Source organism: Pipistrellus hanaki (genome assembly GCF_964339955.1).
Source record: "Pipistrellus hanaki genome assembly, chromosome: 17".
NCBI classification, from domain to species: Eukaryota; Metazoa; Chordata; class Mammalia; order Chiroptera; family Vespertilionidae; genus Pipistrellus; species Pipistrellus hanaki.
Window position 1 is genome coordinate 47,851,156 of NC_140519.1, and position 15,068 is coordinate 47,866,223.

Here is a 15,068-nt window from a genome sequence, read left to right on the forward strand (position 1 = left end):
AAACATCCCCCCATCATCTCTCTAGACAATCCTCCAGATCACAGCTCTAGGCGTGTTTCCCTCAGCACTGAGACTGGCTCTCCACACCCGCTTCCTTGCCCCTTTGCCTGGGAAACTGCCCGTTCCCTGGGCAGCCCAGCCCAGCCAATGAGCCGGCAATGAGCTGGGGCAGGTGGCTTACGAAGCACATATTGAGATGCACTTTTTAGCTGATTACATGGAAAGACTCTCCACACACTCATGGCCACAGAGCCATGAGTCATTTGTTTATCTAGCCAGCTGGACGAGGAGAGTGATGGAGAGAAGGAGAGAAGGGAGAAAGGAGGAAAGGGAGGGAAGGCACAATTCCAGCCTCTTGAAGAGGAAGATCTGTCCTCAGAACAGCTCAGGGATACAGGTGCCCCTGTAGTCCCGTTAGAGGTGACAGGCATAGAGCTGTGACTTAACTAGCTCAAGGTCCCACCGCTAGAGGGAAGCTGGCTCTGCAGGTTATGCTTTTAGGGCCGGAGGGCGCTGTCCACGCTGCCGGTGCTGATCTCCCCGTGGGCTTCCCTGCAGGAGGGACGGAGGGAGCTCACTGTGTGTTCAGCACACAGCCTGGGTCTCGGGGCTGGTAACAGGGTGTACCCCCTGTTCGTGTAATAGCTCATTTACTTCCCACAGCAACCTTACGTCGCAGGGACGACTTTCCTTCATCAGGCGGATGAGACATCGGAGGCAGAAGAGGTTACGTCCTCCTCAGTCCAAGGAAACAGGGTGTAAAACAGCAGAGCTGGGCTCGGAACCCAACCATTCTGTCTCCAGGGCCGCCACTCACAGCCCCGGTGGCCTTGGCTTCGGCTCTGAGAGAGGCTCTCGAAGGCCTGGGGACCAGGTCCAACCCAAGGGTTATCAATCTGGCTCCACTTTTGGGAGCTTGCACTTCCACACTTGGCCACGAGGGGGTGCGTGCGCAATAGCTGTGGTTTTAGGAGCTGCAGGGACCCTGAGGGCTCTTTTCCTGGGGAAGGAAGAGGGTGTGTGTGCCTAGAAGGCTTGGGGTTTCCACCCGCCAAATAGTGTGAGGAGGGAACAGACGTGTAGGGAACATGGGTGCAGATGGGCAGGTGTCTTGAGGAAGGTGAGTGACGGGCCTGCAGGGTCCGATGTCACCCAGACATGGGCATGGGTGGCGTGTGCCGCGTGTGCAATGGTCTCATTACTGCCTTTAGGTCGCTCAGGTGTCTGAGCAGCAGTGTCTTCACCTCTCAGAACCAGTGGCCTGGGACCCAGCTGCTCTGGACGGTCCCTTCCAGGGGCGTTTCCCGGAAGGCAGGAGGTTTGGGAAGGCGGTTGAGTGAACAGAAGAGGACCACGGACAGCCCCCTGGTCCTCCGGAGGCCCGGCTGGCTCGGAGGTTTCCAGGCCCTGCTCCCTGCGCGGGTCAGGCCTTCCCCATCAGCTCCAGGTGGGCAGTGCAGTCCCCACGGTAACTGGCAGCGGCCGGGGATCTGAGCCAGCATCCTTGGTGTCTCCCGGCACGGAGGTGAGGCCGAGCCATCTTTGGGCGCTTGTCTTACATGACACACTCATTTGTCTCAGGGAGCCGGGGAGCCGGGCCGTGAGGATTCCACCTTCGGGGCAGAGGGATGCAAAGGAGAGCTGAGGGCTCGCCGCGAACCGACTGCCTGGCCGGCACAGACCTGGGCGTGGAGGGGACCGGGCTCTGAGGACGGCCGGGAGGCAGGGCACCGATGGGTGAAGCATGGGAGGAGCAGGAACAAGTGCTAGTGGAGGGCGAGGGGAGAGCGTCGGATGCGTTAAATGCAGGCCTCTGGTGCCAGGATGAACTCAGCGCTTCCGTTAAACCCTGTGAGGCCCTTATGGGTCGGAGCTGCTGCCTGTTCCCTGCTCGGAGGCTGGCGTGGGAGACCTCCCTGCAGAAAAACGACCACTTTTCTCCAACGTGACTTTCCATCTTCAAAGGGACCGGAGCGCCGGAGCCCACAGGATGGCCAGCAGACTCTGCAGTGAGGCCTGGAGGATGCCCCCCCCCCCCCCCCCCCCCAGCCAGCGGCTCAGCGGTGGGAGGGTGGGGCCAATTTCCTGACACCTCACACAGACATCGTCTCTGTCCTCCCCGCGGGATCCCACGTGGGCATGCGCGGCGGTGGGCACCTGCCCTCCTGGAAGGCTGTGCGAGGAGGAGGGTCCGAGGGAAGATTCAGTGCCCCTGCTGGCGGCCTCCTGGTGTGCAGCCCTCCTCCCCAGCTGCTGGTGGGCACCTCTGCCAACTGTTCTGATGCAGGAGGGAGGGAGGAAGGGCTGAGCCAGGCAGGAGTGTCTTCGGCTGCTCACCGGGAGGCTGGGACAGGGGAGGAGGGAGAGGGAGCTGGAGGGTCCCTCATGGACGGCGGTGGGGCTTGGGTGGAGCACCAGGCTGCTCCGGGGCCGGTCTCCTCACTGGTATGCGATGAGGAATGGTATCCCCCCTCCAGGGTGCGGAGAGAAGGGAGAGCAGTGAGTGCAGAGCCGCTGGCACGCACCTGGCACTTAGTAAATGCTGAATGAAGATGGCCACCCGGCCAGGGCTGTCTCTGGGACACAGGCTGACGTGGGAAGGAGAGTGAGGGGCCACGTGGTGAGGGAGCAGCCGGCCTAGGTCCCCGTGCTCCTCTCCTGGGGCTCCTCCTTGTCCCAGACCTGCCCTTCTCCAGTCCTCCGTTTGCAGGTGGCCGCCCAGGATGCAAGCCCTAGAGCAGGGGTCCTCAAACTTTTTAAAGTGGGGGCCAGATCACGGTCCCTCAGAGAGCTGGAGGGCCGGACTATATGAACTACTAATTCCTACTGTAACACCTTGGCTGCGCTCACTGCCCAAAAAACCTGGCGGGCAGGATCAGACTCCCCTGGGGGCTGCATGTGGCCCGCGGGCCGTAGTTTGAAGACCCCTGGGATAGAGGGTAAGGCCCGCGATGGAGGAATGGAAGCCAGAGGGATGTGCACGCGAAGCACTGCCCACGGCCTCCCAGCTGGCCCCTCTCCCTGCCTTCCAGGGCAGGACCTGGCTTAGCATGTGCAGATGTGTGGGAAGCTCAGCTCACAGGGGGATTGGCTGAGGTGGCAGCGGGTCAGGGAGGAGCTGGGACTGGAGCCGCCCACGCTGGGGTCCTGGCAGCCCACGCTGGGGTCCTGGCAGCCCACCCTGGGCCCCAGGTGATCCACAGAGCCATCTTCTCCCAGGCCCTTCACTGGGTCTGCTGGGCAGTGTGGGTGGGGGGAGTTGTGAGGGGGCGGAGCTACAGCTGAGGGGCAGGGAGGTCCCGGAGACCAGCCAAGCAGGGGAAAAAGGAACGAAGTCCTGCAAGCAGCACTCAGGGGCGGGAAGGGGGTTCTCGGAAGGCTGTCCAGGGAAGGTGGCATGGAGGCCAGGACTTGGGGGGTGGGGGCGGGGGCAGGCAGAATAGACTGGAGTCCTCGGCCTGCTGGGGGATGGTTATTCCACAGGCTCAGGAAAAACCTGGAAAATGGCTTGTTGGGGGTGGGGGCAGCGGGGTTGGGGCTGAGGCGGACAGAGGACATAGGCACCCAGGCGCTCTCCCCGCGGGCGGACAGGCACCCTGGGGACTGCCTCCTCTGCCTCCGGGCCCAGGGCACAGCAGGCTTCCGGGCACAGAGAGCGACAGCCGGGATGACTCCGGAGGACAAAGGCGCCCTGAAGGGCGGGCGCGCGCTGAGATGTAATGAACCGGCCTGGGCACCGAGGGTCAGGGATGGGCGCTCTGAGCCGGCGCCCGGGAGCGCCTAGCCCGTGGTGGCTTTTCCGTGCCCATGGAGGGGGCGGCAAAGAGAAATAAGTTAGCAAGTCCTGGGCGCCCGGGCAGGGAGCCTGCGCGGTGGCCGTCCCCGGGGCGCGCAGGGGGTCCCGGCCGCTCCGGTCCCCTCCCCTGGCCTGGCCCCCGCCCCGGGGCTCCGGGCGCACCGCTCTCTCCGGAGATCGCTCCCGGGTGACCTTGGCCCGACCGCCGGACCTCCCTGGGCCTCAGTGTCTGGGTCCCCGCGTCTGGGAGGCCCCGGGGGCGGGAGACGGGGCGGGGCCGGCGGGAGGAGCTACGGCGCCGCCTCCGTGCGGACGGGCGGCCCCACCCGGCGGCGGCGGCGGCGAAACCGGGGGCGCGGGGCGCGGGGACAGCGCGCAGGCGCGGCGGGCGGGGCGGCGGCGGCTCAGAGGCGGGCGGCGCGGAGCGCGGTGGCGGCGGAGCGGAGCGGGTCCCCGGGACTGTCCGCCGGGTGTGCGGAGCGCGCCGCCTGCGATCGGAGCCGCCCGCCGTCCCCGGGGCCCCATCGCGCCGGCCGCGCGCTCCCCTGCGCCCGGGGCGGAGCGCGGTCCGGTCCCCGGTGCGGGGCACTGGGCGGGCGGTCGCCGGGAGCTGCCTGCCCTGCCCGCGGGCTGCGTGCGCCGGGGCTCGGCCGCGCCCTCCCGGGGTCCCGCGCCGCTGGGGCTGGGGCGCGGGCGCGGTCGGGGGCTGCGGCGCCGCGGCTGCCGGCCCGCCCGCCCTCCCGCCCGGAGTCGGCGTCCCGGGCCGGCGGCGGCGAGCATGGAGGACAAGTACCTGCCGGAGCTCATGGCCGAGAAGGACTCGCTGGACCCCTCCTTCACGCACGCCCTGCGGCTGGTGAACCGAGGTGAGCGCACCGGGGCTCCCAACCGCCGCCCGGGGGCCGGGGGCTGGGGGTGATGGCCGGGGGCCTGGGGGGTGATGGCCGGGGGCCTGGGGGGTGATGGCCGGGGGTCTGGGGTGATGGCCGGGCCCGGGGGCTGGGGGTGATGGCCGGGCCCGGGGGCTGGGGGTGATGGCCGGGGTCTGCGGGTGATGGCCAGGGACCAGGGGCCAGGGGAGGGGGGACCGCGCTCCAAATAGCCCTGGGGGACTGGAGGGGCCCAGGTAGCCAACTGGGGGCGTTTGGGGGGACCTGGGAGGATGTGGGACACCCAGGGAAAGCCCGGGTGCCAATCGGGAGACTCTGGAGGGAAGAGGCTGGGCGTTCTGGTTCCGATGAGACTTGGAGGGAGTCCTTGGGGACTGAGGAGACTGGAGGGGAACTTGGGGGCGGGGGGACAGGCTCCTCTGGGGGCTCTGCTGGGTGGGGGGTGGGGAAGCTCTTGGAGAGGAGGGGGAGGCAGGGAGCTGGTGCTTGGTTTGCCCAGAGAACTGGAGAGAGAGAGCTGGAGGGAGATGGAAGATCGAGGGGCGCAGATGCAGAGAGGGGACGGGAACAGGTGCTCCTCGGGGTGCTGGGAAGTTTGAGGACCTTGGAGGAGGCTGGGGGCAGACCCCAGGAGCTTAGAGGAGGGCGCAGAGGCCCTCTCCTCTCCCTGTTTCTCCCGAGTCTCTGGCAGCCCTGGGGATCAGAGTGGGAGGGCAAGGGGGCAGTCTGCCCTCCTTGGGGTGAGCCAGTCAGGACAACCCTGAGACTGGCCGTTGGAGGGGGCAGGAGTGAAGAGGCAGGTGCAGGATCTTGCCCCTGGTGGCTGGCCTGCCCTCTTTTGGAGAAGAGCTGGGTGACCCTCAGGGGTGGCTGGCTCAGGGTCGGGAACATCAGCCACGTAAGCCCGTGCCATCAGCACCACCCTGGCCAGCTCAGGGCGGGCAGCCTGGGAGGTGGGGGGCGGTGAGGGGCACAGGGAGGCGTGCCCCTGGACAGCATCCCGGCTGGTCCCTCCTCCCGCTGCCCGGGAAGCCTCCCTTCCCCAGCAGCTGCTCTGGGCTCCTCCGGGGTCTGGGATCGCCTTTCAGAGGAAGAGGGGTGCGGGGGCCACGGGTCTGCTTTCCCTCAGGGCCCCGTTCTGTCACGGGCAGACCTGTTACCCCCCCCCGGTGGCTCACTCGGCAGCGTCAGCCCGGATAGTTCCCGAGACAAACCCCGTCCGCCGGCCTCCACGCCGGCTGCTTCCCTGCTGGAAGTGCGAGATAAGCAGACATGTTCTGTGTGTCCGGGTGTCTGCATGTTAAAGCCGTGACCCCCGTGCTGGCCACGTGCAGCCTATCCTCCGAGGCGGGGCTGTGTGTGCCCCGATGGCAGCAGCCCAGGGCGAACCCCTGCCTCCCGGAGTCCGGCTGGAGTGGGGTGGTGGGACAGGGATGGGTGTGCAGAGCACTCCCGGGGCGTTTTCATCTCAGGCTTGTGCTGCGTGAGAGGCAGGGGCTGGGGAGAGAGCAGCAGCGTGCGACCCCGTGTGAGGGGAGGAACCGGAGTGGGGTGCCCACTCTCCCTGCACAGTGGGGTCTGCGGGGGGCGGCACCCCTGCTCCTCAGGGCGCACCCACGTCTTGTGCTGTGGAGGGCACGTCCCCGTCCGCGCTGGGAGACGGGCAGGGTTAGGGGTGCTCTGTCTGTGGGCTCGGGGTGGCTTCTCCGCACAGAGAGGCCGGCTCCGGAGGTGCCGGGCCCCGGGAAGGAGCGGAGTGGAGCCAGTGAGTTGCGCGGAAGTCCCCTCTCCGGCGCCGTGTTGCCATAGCGCCGTGTGGCCCCTCCATTCAGAGCTCCTTTGGTTCCTGCACCGTGAGTTGCTAGTGCTACGCCCTCCGGTTCCGTGAGACAGATCCCGGGCGGCGTGGCCACCGGGGGAACCTTGACAACCAGCGTGAGAGCTCGCTTCTCCATTGAAGACGCAGCTCTTGCTGGAAGCACATCTCTCACCGAGCAGCTGGGCGGCGGGAGGAGGTGCAGTGTGTGTGTGTGTGTGTGTGTGTGTGTGGGCGCGTGTGTGCTCATCGCCGATTTCCTTCCTGCAGACGCAGGCTCCCCTCGGCCACAGGCTCCCCTCGGCCACAGGCTGCCCCCCCCCCCCCCGCCCGCCCCCGCAGGCGGTCCCCGGAACGTGCACGGTGCTGTTACGTAACCCCCGCCTGCCTGGCGTTTGTCTCTGAATCTGCCTGAGGTCTGAGCTCCCTGGCCGGGCAGCTGTGGTTTTCAGTCCGACGGCCATCTATCTCTCTCTCTTGGTATCGGCGGGCTGAGGGGCGGGGGCGGGGGGGGATGCATTTTAATTCTCAATGAGCTGTGTTTCTCTTTGTCTGCCAAGGAAACTTCCCTCCGAGGTCCTTCTGCTCCCCGACCCCGGACTCCGTCTCCGGCTCCAACTCGCAGGGTGATGGTGGGGTCACTGCCCCGTGGGGAGGCGGGCACAGGGACCTCTGACGGTGAAGGTCTCCCAGGGCGGCCCCTGCCTGTGTCCGCGTGGCGCCTGGAAGTTTCCAGCGCTCTGCCCCGCACCCGCTCCTGAGTCCCGTTCTCAGGCTTGCACCCCGTGTGGGCCGGCTCTGGGGTCCCCACGTTCCCGGGGAGGAGCCAGGACCCACCAGCTCTGCACGCCCATAGTGACCCAGAGGGACGCGGCCAGAACTCGGGCCTCTCTTAGGGCCTTGTTCTCGCTGCACACGCCTCCCCGGAGAGATGGAGCAGAAGGCTGTGCTCGCGTTCCCTGAGGCCCTCCGAGGTCATTGCATTCACACGCCGGCTCCCTCCCGGCTGGCTTACCTGGGTTTCCCAAGCACACCCTCTCCCCGGGCTTGTCTCCTGGTCTCCTCCGAAGCGGCTGACTTCTCTGGCAGGGTTTTCTCTTTGGAAAACAGTCCTCCCACGAGCACGCCCTCACGTCGGCAGTCAGCGCGGTGTGGTAACGGGACAGCCTGCTTTGTAACGAGGAGGGCTCCGTCCACGTCGACCAGCTCTAGCTGAATGAATCCCTCTTTTCCCAGTCCTCTGTAAGGGAACACTGGGCGGGGCGGACCTCAGAGCAGAGGTGCCTTTATGTGTTTGTTTGTATTCTGTGTGTCCTCACCCTGGGATAGTGCTCCCTTGGTTTTTGGAGAGAGCCAGAGGGAAGGGGAAGAGACGAAGAGAAACATCCATGCGAGAGAGAGAGAGAGAGAGAGAGAGAGAGAGAGAGACATGGATGGGCTGCCTCTCGCACGTGCCCCAACCAGGGCTGGAGGTGCGGTCTGCAGCCCAATGAGGTGCCCTCAACGGGAATCAAACCCGGGACCCTTCAGTCCACAGGCCGATATGCTCTGTCCATGGAGCCAACTCGGCCAGGGCCGAGTTGGCTTCTAGACTCTGCCCAGCTGGTGGTTTATGATGGGCCTTTGCTGCTGACTCTCATTTTTTATTTTCTCAGGATAACTGGTTCTCCCGCCCGTCTCCCCTTCCCCCAATATTGCATACTTTTGTTCCTTTCCCAAAAGTAACGGGTAACGTAATGTTTACTTGATATAAAACCAAATGGAAGAAAAAGGGCTTTGCTGTTCCCTCCCCCTCCACCGCCCCCTCTCCCCCCGACGCAGGCGCCTGCCGGGTGCGCTGGCCGCGGCCTTCCGTGCCAGGAGGCCGATTGGCGATGGTAGTGCTGCTCGGGGCCGTGTGTGCTCGGAGGCCAGTGCTGACGCGGACTCCGGGCGTCTCAGAAAGGCCTGACGCATTATAATCCAATCCGGCACTCCGGCCGCGCCGTGGATCGGTTCCAGTACAAGCCAAGGAACCATTAAATAAGATTACGGAACGCTGTATGTTTAATTATCGGATGTAACGTATGGATTGGCGGCTGGCTCCCTGCCAGCGGAGGCACAGTGGTGGGTGGTGGGGACCGTGGGGCAGAGGCGTGGCGGGGAAGGCGGTCCCTGTGCGCCCAGTGATGGGGCCTGTGTCAGCTTGCACCCGCTCCTCTGGTGTTGGGACTCCGTGTGATGTGTGGTGCACGTGAGGGGCCCTGCGCGCATCTCTGTGCCACCAACCCCGGCTTCGTTTTTTTTTTTTCTTTTTCTGAGGACCCCTTCTGGAAAACGCTTTGGGCTTGCTTGGATGTCCTCAGGTGTGCAAAGTACGAGAGAAGAGTGAGAAGGAAAGTTGCAGGATTCTATCTCAGTGGGGCTCTTTCATACCAGAGTGTGAGCCTCTGCTATCTCCGGAGGAGGGCGTGGTGGTCCCGTTTTTCATTGAGCTTCTTAAGGTTTTCTGTTTGTTTTTAAATATGTTTTTATTGCTTTCAGAGAGGAAGGGAGAGGGAGAGAGATAGAAACATCAACGATGAGAGAGAATCAGTGATGGGCTGCCTCCTGAATTCCCCACACAGGGGATCGAGCCTGAAACCCGGCCATGTGCCTAGACAGGGAATCAAACTGAGATCCCAAGGTTCATAGGCCCGCACTCAGGTTCATAGGTAGATGCCCAACCACCGAGCCACACTGGCCGGGCTGTTTCTGGCACCTCTTGTCTCCCCGGGACAGAGGGCGCTGCCGGAGGCAGGGCCTCGCCCTGTGTCCTGTCTGTGGCCCTGTCAGCTGACTGCCTCATTAGCATAGAGGAAGAGGACTCAGTGCCCTGCGAGTCCAGCCCTCAGGGGAGCCTTGCCCCTTCGGAAGGTGGAGCACCTGAGTTGGGGGGAGCGGGAGGGGGTGGCTCTGCTTGGCTCCCAGGCACAGGTGCCAGCAGGTCCTACGTGAGGTGCAGCGTGAGCCCCGCGGGGGGTGGCCCTTCTCCGGGAGGGACTGAGGAGCGGCCGTCAGGTCTGCTTTGACTCAGAGGTCTGTTTCCTTTTATCCTGTCCCGGGGAGCGGGAGCTGGTGCCGCTAATGCAATCAGCTCTCCTTCCTGGCGCCCCGATGAGGGTGCTGAGGGCGGATCAGAACCAGAACTTGGGGGCCTTGTCCCAGGCCACGGGAACCTTCTGACCTGCAGGAGCGGCCTGCCGTCCGGGTGCCACACGGACACCCCGGACCAGAGGGGCAGGGGAGAGAGCAGTGCAGTGCCCGCAGCAGCCTGGGTACCAGGGCCCCGGGGCTCGGGGTCCTCCCCACGGGGAGTGAGAACGCGTTATGTGGTGTGTTTTTTTTAACCAGGAAGAAGGAAGTCGAGCGCTCCTTAGCATTGGGGATGAACATCCTAACAGCAGCTGCCAGGTCCCGGCCCTCAGTGCCAGTGCTTCCTGGGAGGTGTCTGGTGGAAGCCGGTTAGGGTTTCCATTGGGGATGGTGAATTATTTAATACTGTTATTACTTTTAAAGAATCGTTTGCCATGGCTCCCCGTAAAGTAAGGCTTGCCTTTTGCCTAATTCCGTAAGTAAGCCTTTATGGAGATGTCCAGGGAAGCTCACTGCCAGTCCTTCGTCATGGCACACAGTGAGCGCCAGCCTGTCTAGTCTTCGGACGGAAAGTATGGTGTCAGTCGCCGATGAGTGACTGGGCGCTTCATGTGTTAAAGATTTTCTATTGATTTTCAGAGAGGGAGAGGAAAAGAGAGGGAGAGGGAGAGAGAGAGAAACATTGATGTGACAGCAAAACATCCATCAGCTGCCTCCTGCACACCCCCTACTGGAGATCGAGCCCACAACCTGGGCATGTGGGACTCGAACCTGCAGGCAGCCTTTCAGGGCACAGGAAGATGCCCAACCGGCTGAGCCACAGGGCCGGGGCGGGGAGGATGGATTTTTAAAAGCGGTTCCCGCACGTGTGTTTTACCCGGAGGCGGGCTGGCTCTCCCCCTGCGCTCCCAGCGATGCCTTCTGCCTGAGTGTGTGTCCCAGGCCGGGGTCTTCATTGCGGCGATGTCCGGGGTCCAGGAGGAAGTGGGAAAACTGGCTGGATAGGTCGATGCTCAACCACTGAGCCACAGCGGCCGGCCGGGGAGAAACGCGTTCTTGAGGACGTGCCTCGTGTGAATGTGGGGTGCAGACGTAGCAGAGCTCTGATGGGCTTTTAGGATAAAGTGACCAGACATCCTGCCTTTGGCGGGGCAGTCCCCATTTTTTCACAATCTGTCCCGCGCCCCTCGGCGTTTTAAAGAAGTCCCATTCAGGACTTTTTTTTTTTAAACACTGCGGGACGCGGGACAGATTGTTAAAAATCAGGACTGTCCCGCCAAAAGCGGGGCGTCTGGTCACCTTATTTTAGGATGCTTCCCGTGGAGGCAGCACCTGAGGCTGCAGTTAACCCATGGCTGTCAGAGCCGGCCTCTGGGCGCCCCTGTGAACGGGTGCGGACACTCAGCGCCTCCCCAGACACAGACCTGCTCCCGCGCCCTGGGGAGCCGTCCCTTCCCGCAGTCTCTCACCAGCCGGCCCAGCTGCTGTTTCCAGGCTTCACATGACAGTCCCGGCACACTCCTGGCGCGGGAAAAAGTCCGAGCATGCCAGGACACCCTCCTGGGGCTCTCCTGCTGATAGACATCTCACATCTGGGGTCACTGCTGGTTCAGGCTCCAGGAGAAATTATAACGGCGGGAAAGAAGGGGCAGTGTTCCCTCCCATCCTGTTCCCTTGTTCATGTTTCAGGATGGATGTCACGTGAACGCCGCTCTTCTTGCCACCAGGTGGCGCTGCACGTAGCGCCGTTGCCCCCTGCCTCAGCGCTGGGCTGCTGTTCCCCAAAATTCTAGTTTAGCACTTCTTAGTTGGGATTCAGGAATCTGTATTTTAACAACTCCACCAGGTGATTCTCATCATGAGAGAAGTTTGGGAAATCCTGCCCTAGATGTTTGTGTTACTGAGGCTGAAGCAGTACCATGTTTCAAGGTTTCATTATTTCACAGTGCAGTTAGCCCCTCCTCTCCCATATGCCCCCTCCCCGCCTCCCTGTCACCCCCAGTCCTCCCTGTCACCCCCAGTCCTCCCTGTCACTCCTAGTCCTCCCTGTGATCCCCAGTCCTCCCTGTCACCTCTAGTCCTCCCTGCCACTCCTAGTCCTCCCTGTGATCCCCAGTCCTCCCTGTCACCCCCAGTCCTCCCTGTCACCCCCAGTCCTCCCTGTCACTCCTAGTCCTCCCTGTCACCCCCAGTCCTCCCTGTCACCCCTAGTCCTCCCTGCCACTCCTAGTCCTCCCTGTGATCCCCAGTCCTCCCTGTCACCCCCAGTCCTCCCTGTCACCCCTAGTCCTCCCTGTGATCCCCAGTCCTCCCTGTCACCCCTAGTCCTCCCTGCCACTCCTAGTCCTCCCTGTGATCCCCAGTCCTCCCTGTCACCCCCAGTCCTCCCTGTCATCCCCAGTCCTCCCTGTCACCCTCAGTCCTCCCTGCCACCCCTAGTCCTCCCATCCTGACTGAGTGCCCTATGGAGGCTTCAGAAGACAGGGTGCCCACCAAACCACACACCCAGAGGACTCCTGACCCGGGCACATCGCCCATGCATCTCTCTCCCCCTTCCTGCGGCGTCTGCGTGGCTGTGCTGAAGGCGCTCCGGGCTTGTAGATGTTTATTTTCTGCATGAAGTTGACCATATTACCTTTGACCATATTACCTTCTTCTGTCTTTTTTATAAAAAAAATACTTGTTATTGATTTTGAGAGAGAGAGGGAGGAACAGAGAGAGATAGAAACATCGATGGGAAACAACATCCATTGGCTGCCTCCTGCACGCCCCCTACTGGGGATGGAGCGGGCAACCCGGGCACGTGCCCTGACTGGGAATCGAACCGTGACCTCTTGGTTCCTGGGTCGATGCTCAGCTACTCGGCCTGGCCGTCTCTCTGTCTTTCACCCAGAGGAGCCCAGCACCCCGAAGGCTTCTTTCTTGGGCTGGGAAGGGGCGAACAGCCCACCCTTAGGCCAGGTCTCCATAAAGAGAGAGTCCCAGGAGACCCCGGTGTGTTTTCACGCCAACGTGTCCCAAAGCAGGCCCCGCTTACCCGCATCCGCTTAGCGTCCGGGGCAGCGCTCGGCAGGCGTCCGCTCTGCATTCAGCCTGTTTCCTCAGCCGTGAAACGTAAGCGGTATTTTCTCCATTTACAAGCGAGGGAGGCGTGACTTAGGGAATAAATAACATCCAAGGCCAGAAGGCTGGAAATTGACTGTGCTTTTTGGCCTATTCATCTGGCTTCGCAGAAAATAGGTTATTATTCTGCATAACTGGGCCACGGCCGGCTGATATCCCCGTGACGGCCGAGCGGGAAGCATCCTGTCCCTTTGCGCTAAGTCTCAGCGGTGGGAGGCCACTTCTTTCCTCTCCTCCGGGCTGCCCTGCGGTCCAGGGTTCGAGTCCTGTGCTCCTAGAGGGAAACCTGAGGGCTCTGTATCCATGAATGGCTTCAAGGAGGACCACGGGCTCCATTAGGAAGAGAGAGGAAGGAAAGATAGAAACATCAGTGATGAGAGGGAATCATTGACCCGCTGCCTCCTGCACGCCCCTGACTGGGGATGGAGCCGGGAACCTGGGCATGTGCTCTGACCGGGAATCAAACTGTGACCTTCTGGGTCATAGGTCGACCTCACCCACTGAGCCACACTGGCCAGTGTGTTTAATCGTAAGTCCTTGAGGGTGTTTAATCGTAAGTCCTGTTTTCATATGAACGACGCTGGGTCTTGCTATTTAATTGTAGAGCCCAGGTCTCACCCACCCCCACCGCTGCCACCGCTGCTGAGGGCGGCAGACTCGGGCCTGACTACGTGGACAAAGGCTCCCGGGCAGCAGGCAGCTCTGAGCGGCTCGGCGGCCGGCGGGGAGGCGCCGTCCATTGTGAGGCGTCACACGCCCCGGCCGGGCAGCGGGGTGGCCATCGTCCTCTTTCTTTTGTCCAGAAAGGGCTGAGGTGACAAGGAGGAACACTGGGGCACTCCCTGGGTGCTTCCCACTGTGCCGCTCACGGTCCTTTGTTGCGAAGAATAAAAAGGGACCCTGAGTAACCAGCAGACCTTGAATTTGTCAGGATTTGAGGCGTGACAGGCTGGATGGAAGATTCTAGAAGTAGGTTTCCCAACGCTGAAGGGGAAGGGTCTGGGAAGGGAAGCTTGATGGGTTGCCTCCCGTGCTCGCCACGAATGGGGATCGAACCCCCACCTTTCCGTGTCCAGGTTGATGCTCTAGTCCAGTGTTTCCCAACCTTCTCTCATGATGAGAATCACCTGGTGGAGTTGTTAAAACACAGATTCCTGAATCCCAACTAAGAAGTGCTAAACTAGAATTTTTGGGAACATATAGGTAAAATTGTATACTTAACTAGTGCTCTAACACAGATTTTATATACAGAGCACTAAGTTAGGTATGCAATTTTACCTATATGTTCTCAAAAATTCTAGTTTAGCACTTCTTAGTTGGGATTCAGGAATCTGTGTTTTAACAGCTCCACCAGGTGATTCTCATCATGAGAGAAGGTTGGGAAACACTGCTCTAGTCTACGCAGCCGCTTTGCCTGAACTGCTGCGGTGTTTAATCTTGCTTCACTCTCCTGACATAAGTCGTTACAGGGGCCTTTGAGGGTCTCAAACCACTTAAAAAATCTCATTTTCTGTCCCTGTGCCGCCTGTATGTGGCACCTTTGTTTTTGAAAGCAGTTGAGCCTTCAGCCCGATGCAGGACACTAAATCTCCCCTGGGACAGAGAGCGTGGGCAGTGCCATCCCGGCACTCTGCTCCCTCCCTGAGCTGGGCATCTCCCTGCCACAGCCTGGGCCAGGCCTCTGGCTCCAGCTGCCTCCCAGCTCTGCTCAGAGGAGCTGCAGGTGTGCCCCCAGGGCCAGTCCCTCCCTCCGTGCAGCCTCACTGCCTTCTCAGAGCGCCCGAGGCTCTTGCTGCTGCGGCCCCTGGTCTCTGATGACATTATCAGGGATCTGTCTCCAGAGCATCCTTCTGCCCCCTAACCTCCCGCCCACCCCTGCACTGGGCGCCTTCTCAGAGCCACGCCCCCTCCTTCACCTCAGCTCACACCGGAGACACACCCACCCCGAGGTTCTCCTGAGCTTTGGCCGTGGGCGTTCCATGCCTCTTTTATGTTTTGTAATCCTCCATGCGTGTGTCTGTGTGTGTGTGTGTGTGTGTGTGTGTGTGTGTGTGTGTCTTATAGAGCGTGAAGCTTATAGAGCATGAACCCAGGTACCAGGCGATCAGGGTTCCATTCCCGGTCAGGCCACAGGCCCATGTTGCAGGCTCCATCCCCAGCGGGGGATATGGGGGAGGCAGAGGAGCAGTGATTCTCATCATGGATGTTTCTCTCTCTCTCTCTCTCTCTCTCTCTCTCTCTCTCTCTCTCTCTCTCTCTCTCTCTCTCTTTCTCTCTCTCTCCCTCTCTCCCTCCCTCCCTCCCTCCCCTCTGATGTCAATAATAATTT

The 15,068-nt window shown here is 61.9% G+C and overlaps 1 protein-coding gene across 1 annotated transcript in view; it reads left to right on the forward strand.

Annotated features, from left to right (window-relative positions):
* Positions 1 to 4,152: 4,152 nt before the first annotated feature.
* KHDRBS3 (KH RNA binding domain containing, signal transduction associated 3) overlaps positions 4,153 to 15,068 on the forward strand; it is a 47,500-nt gene continuing 36,584 nt past the window's right edge. The window contains exon 1 of the mRNA XM_084864741.1: positions 4,153 to 4,662. Within this exon, the coding sequence (XP_084720867.1) occupies positions 4,575 to 4,662 (88 nt within the window). The 5' untranslated portion in view covers positions 4,153 to 4,574. The remainder of the gene's footprint in view (positions 4,663 to 15,068) is intronic.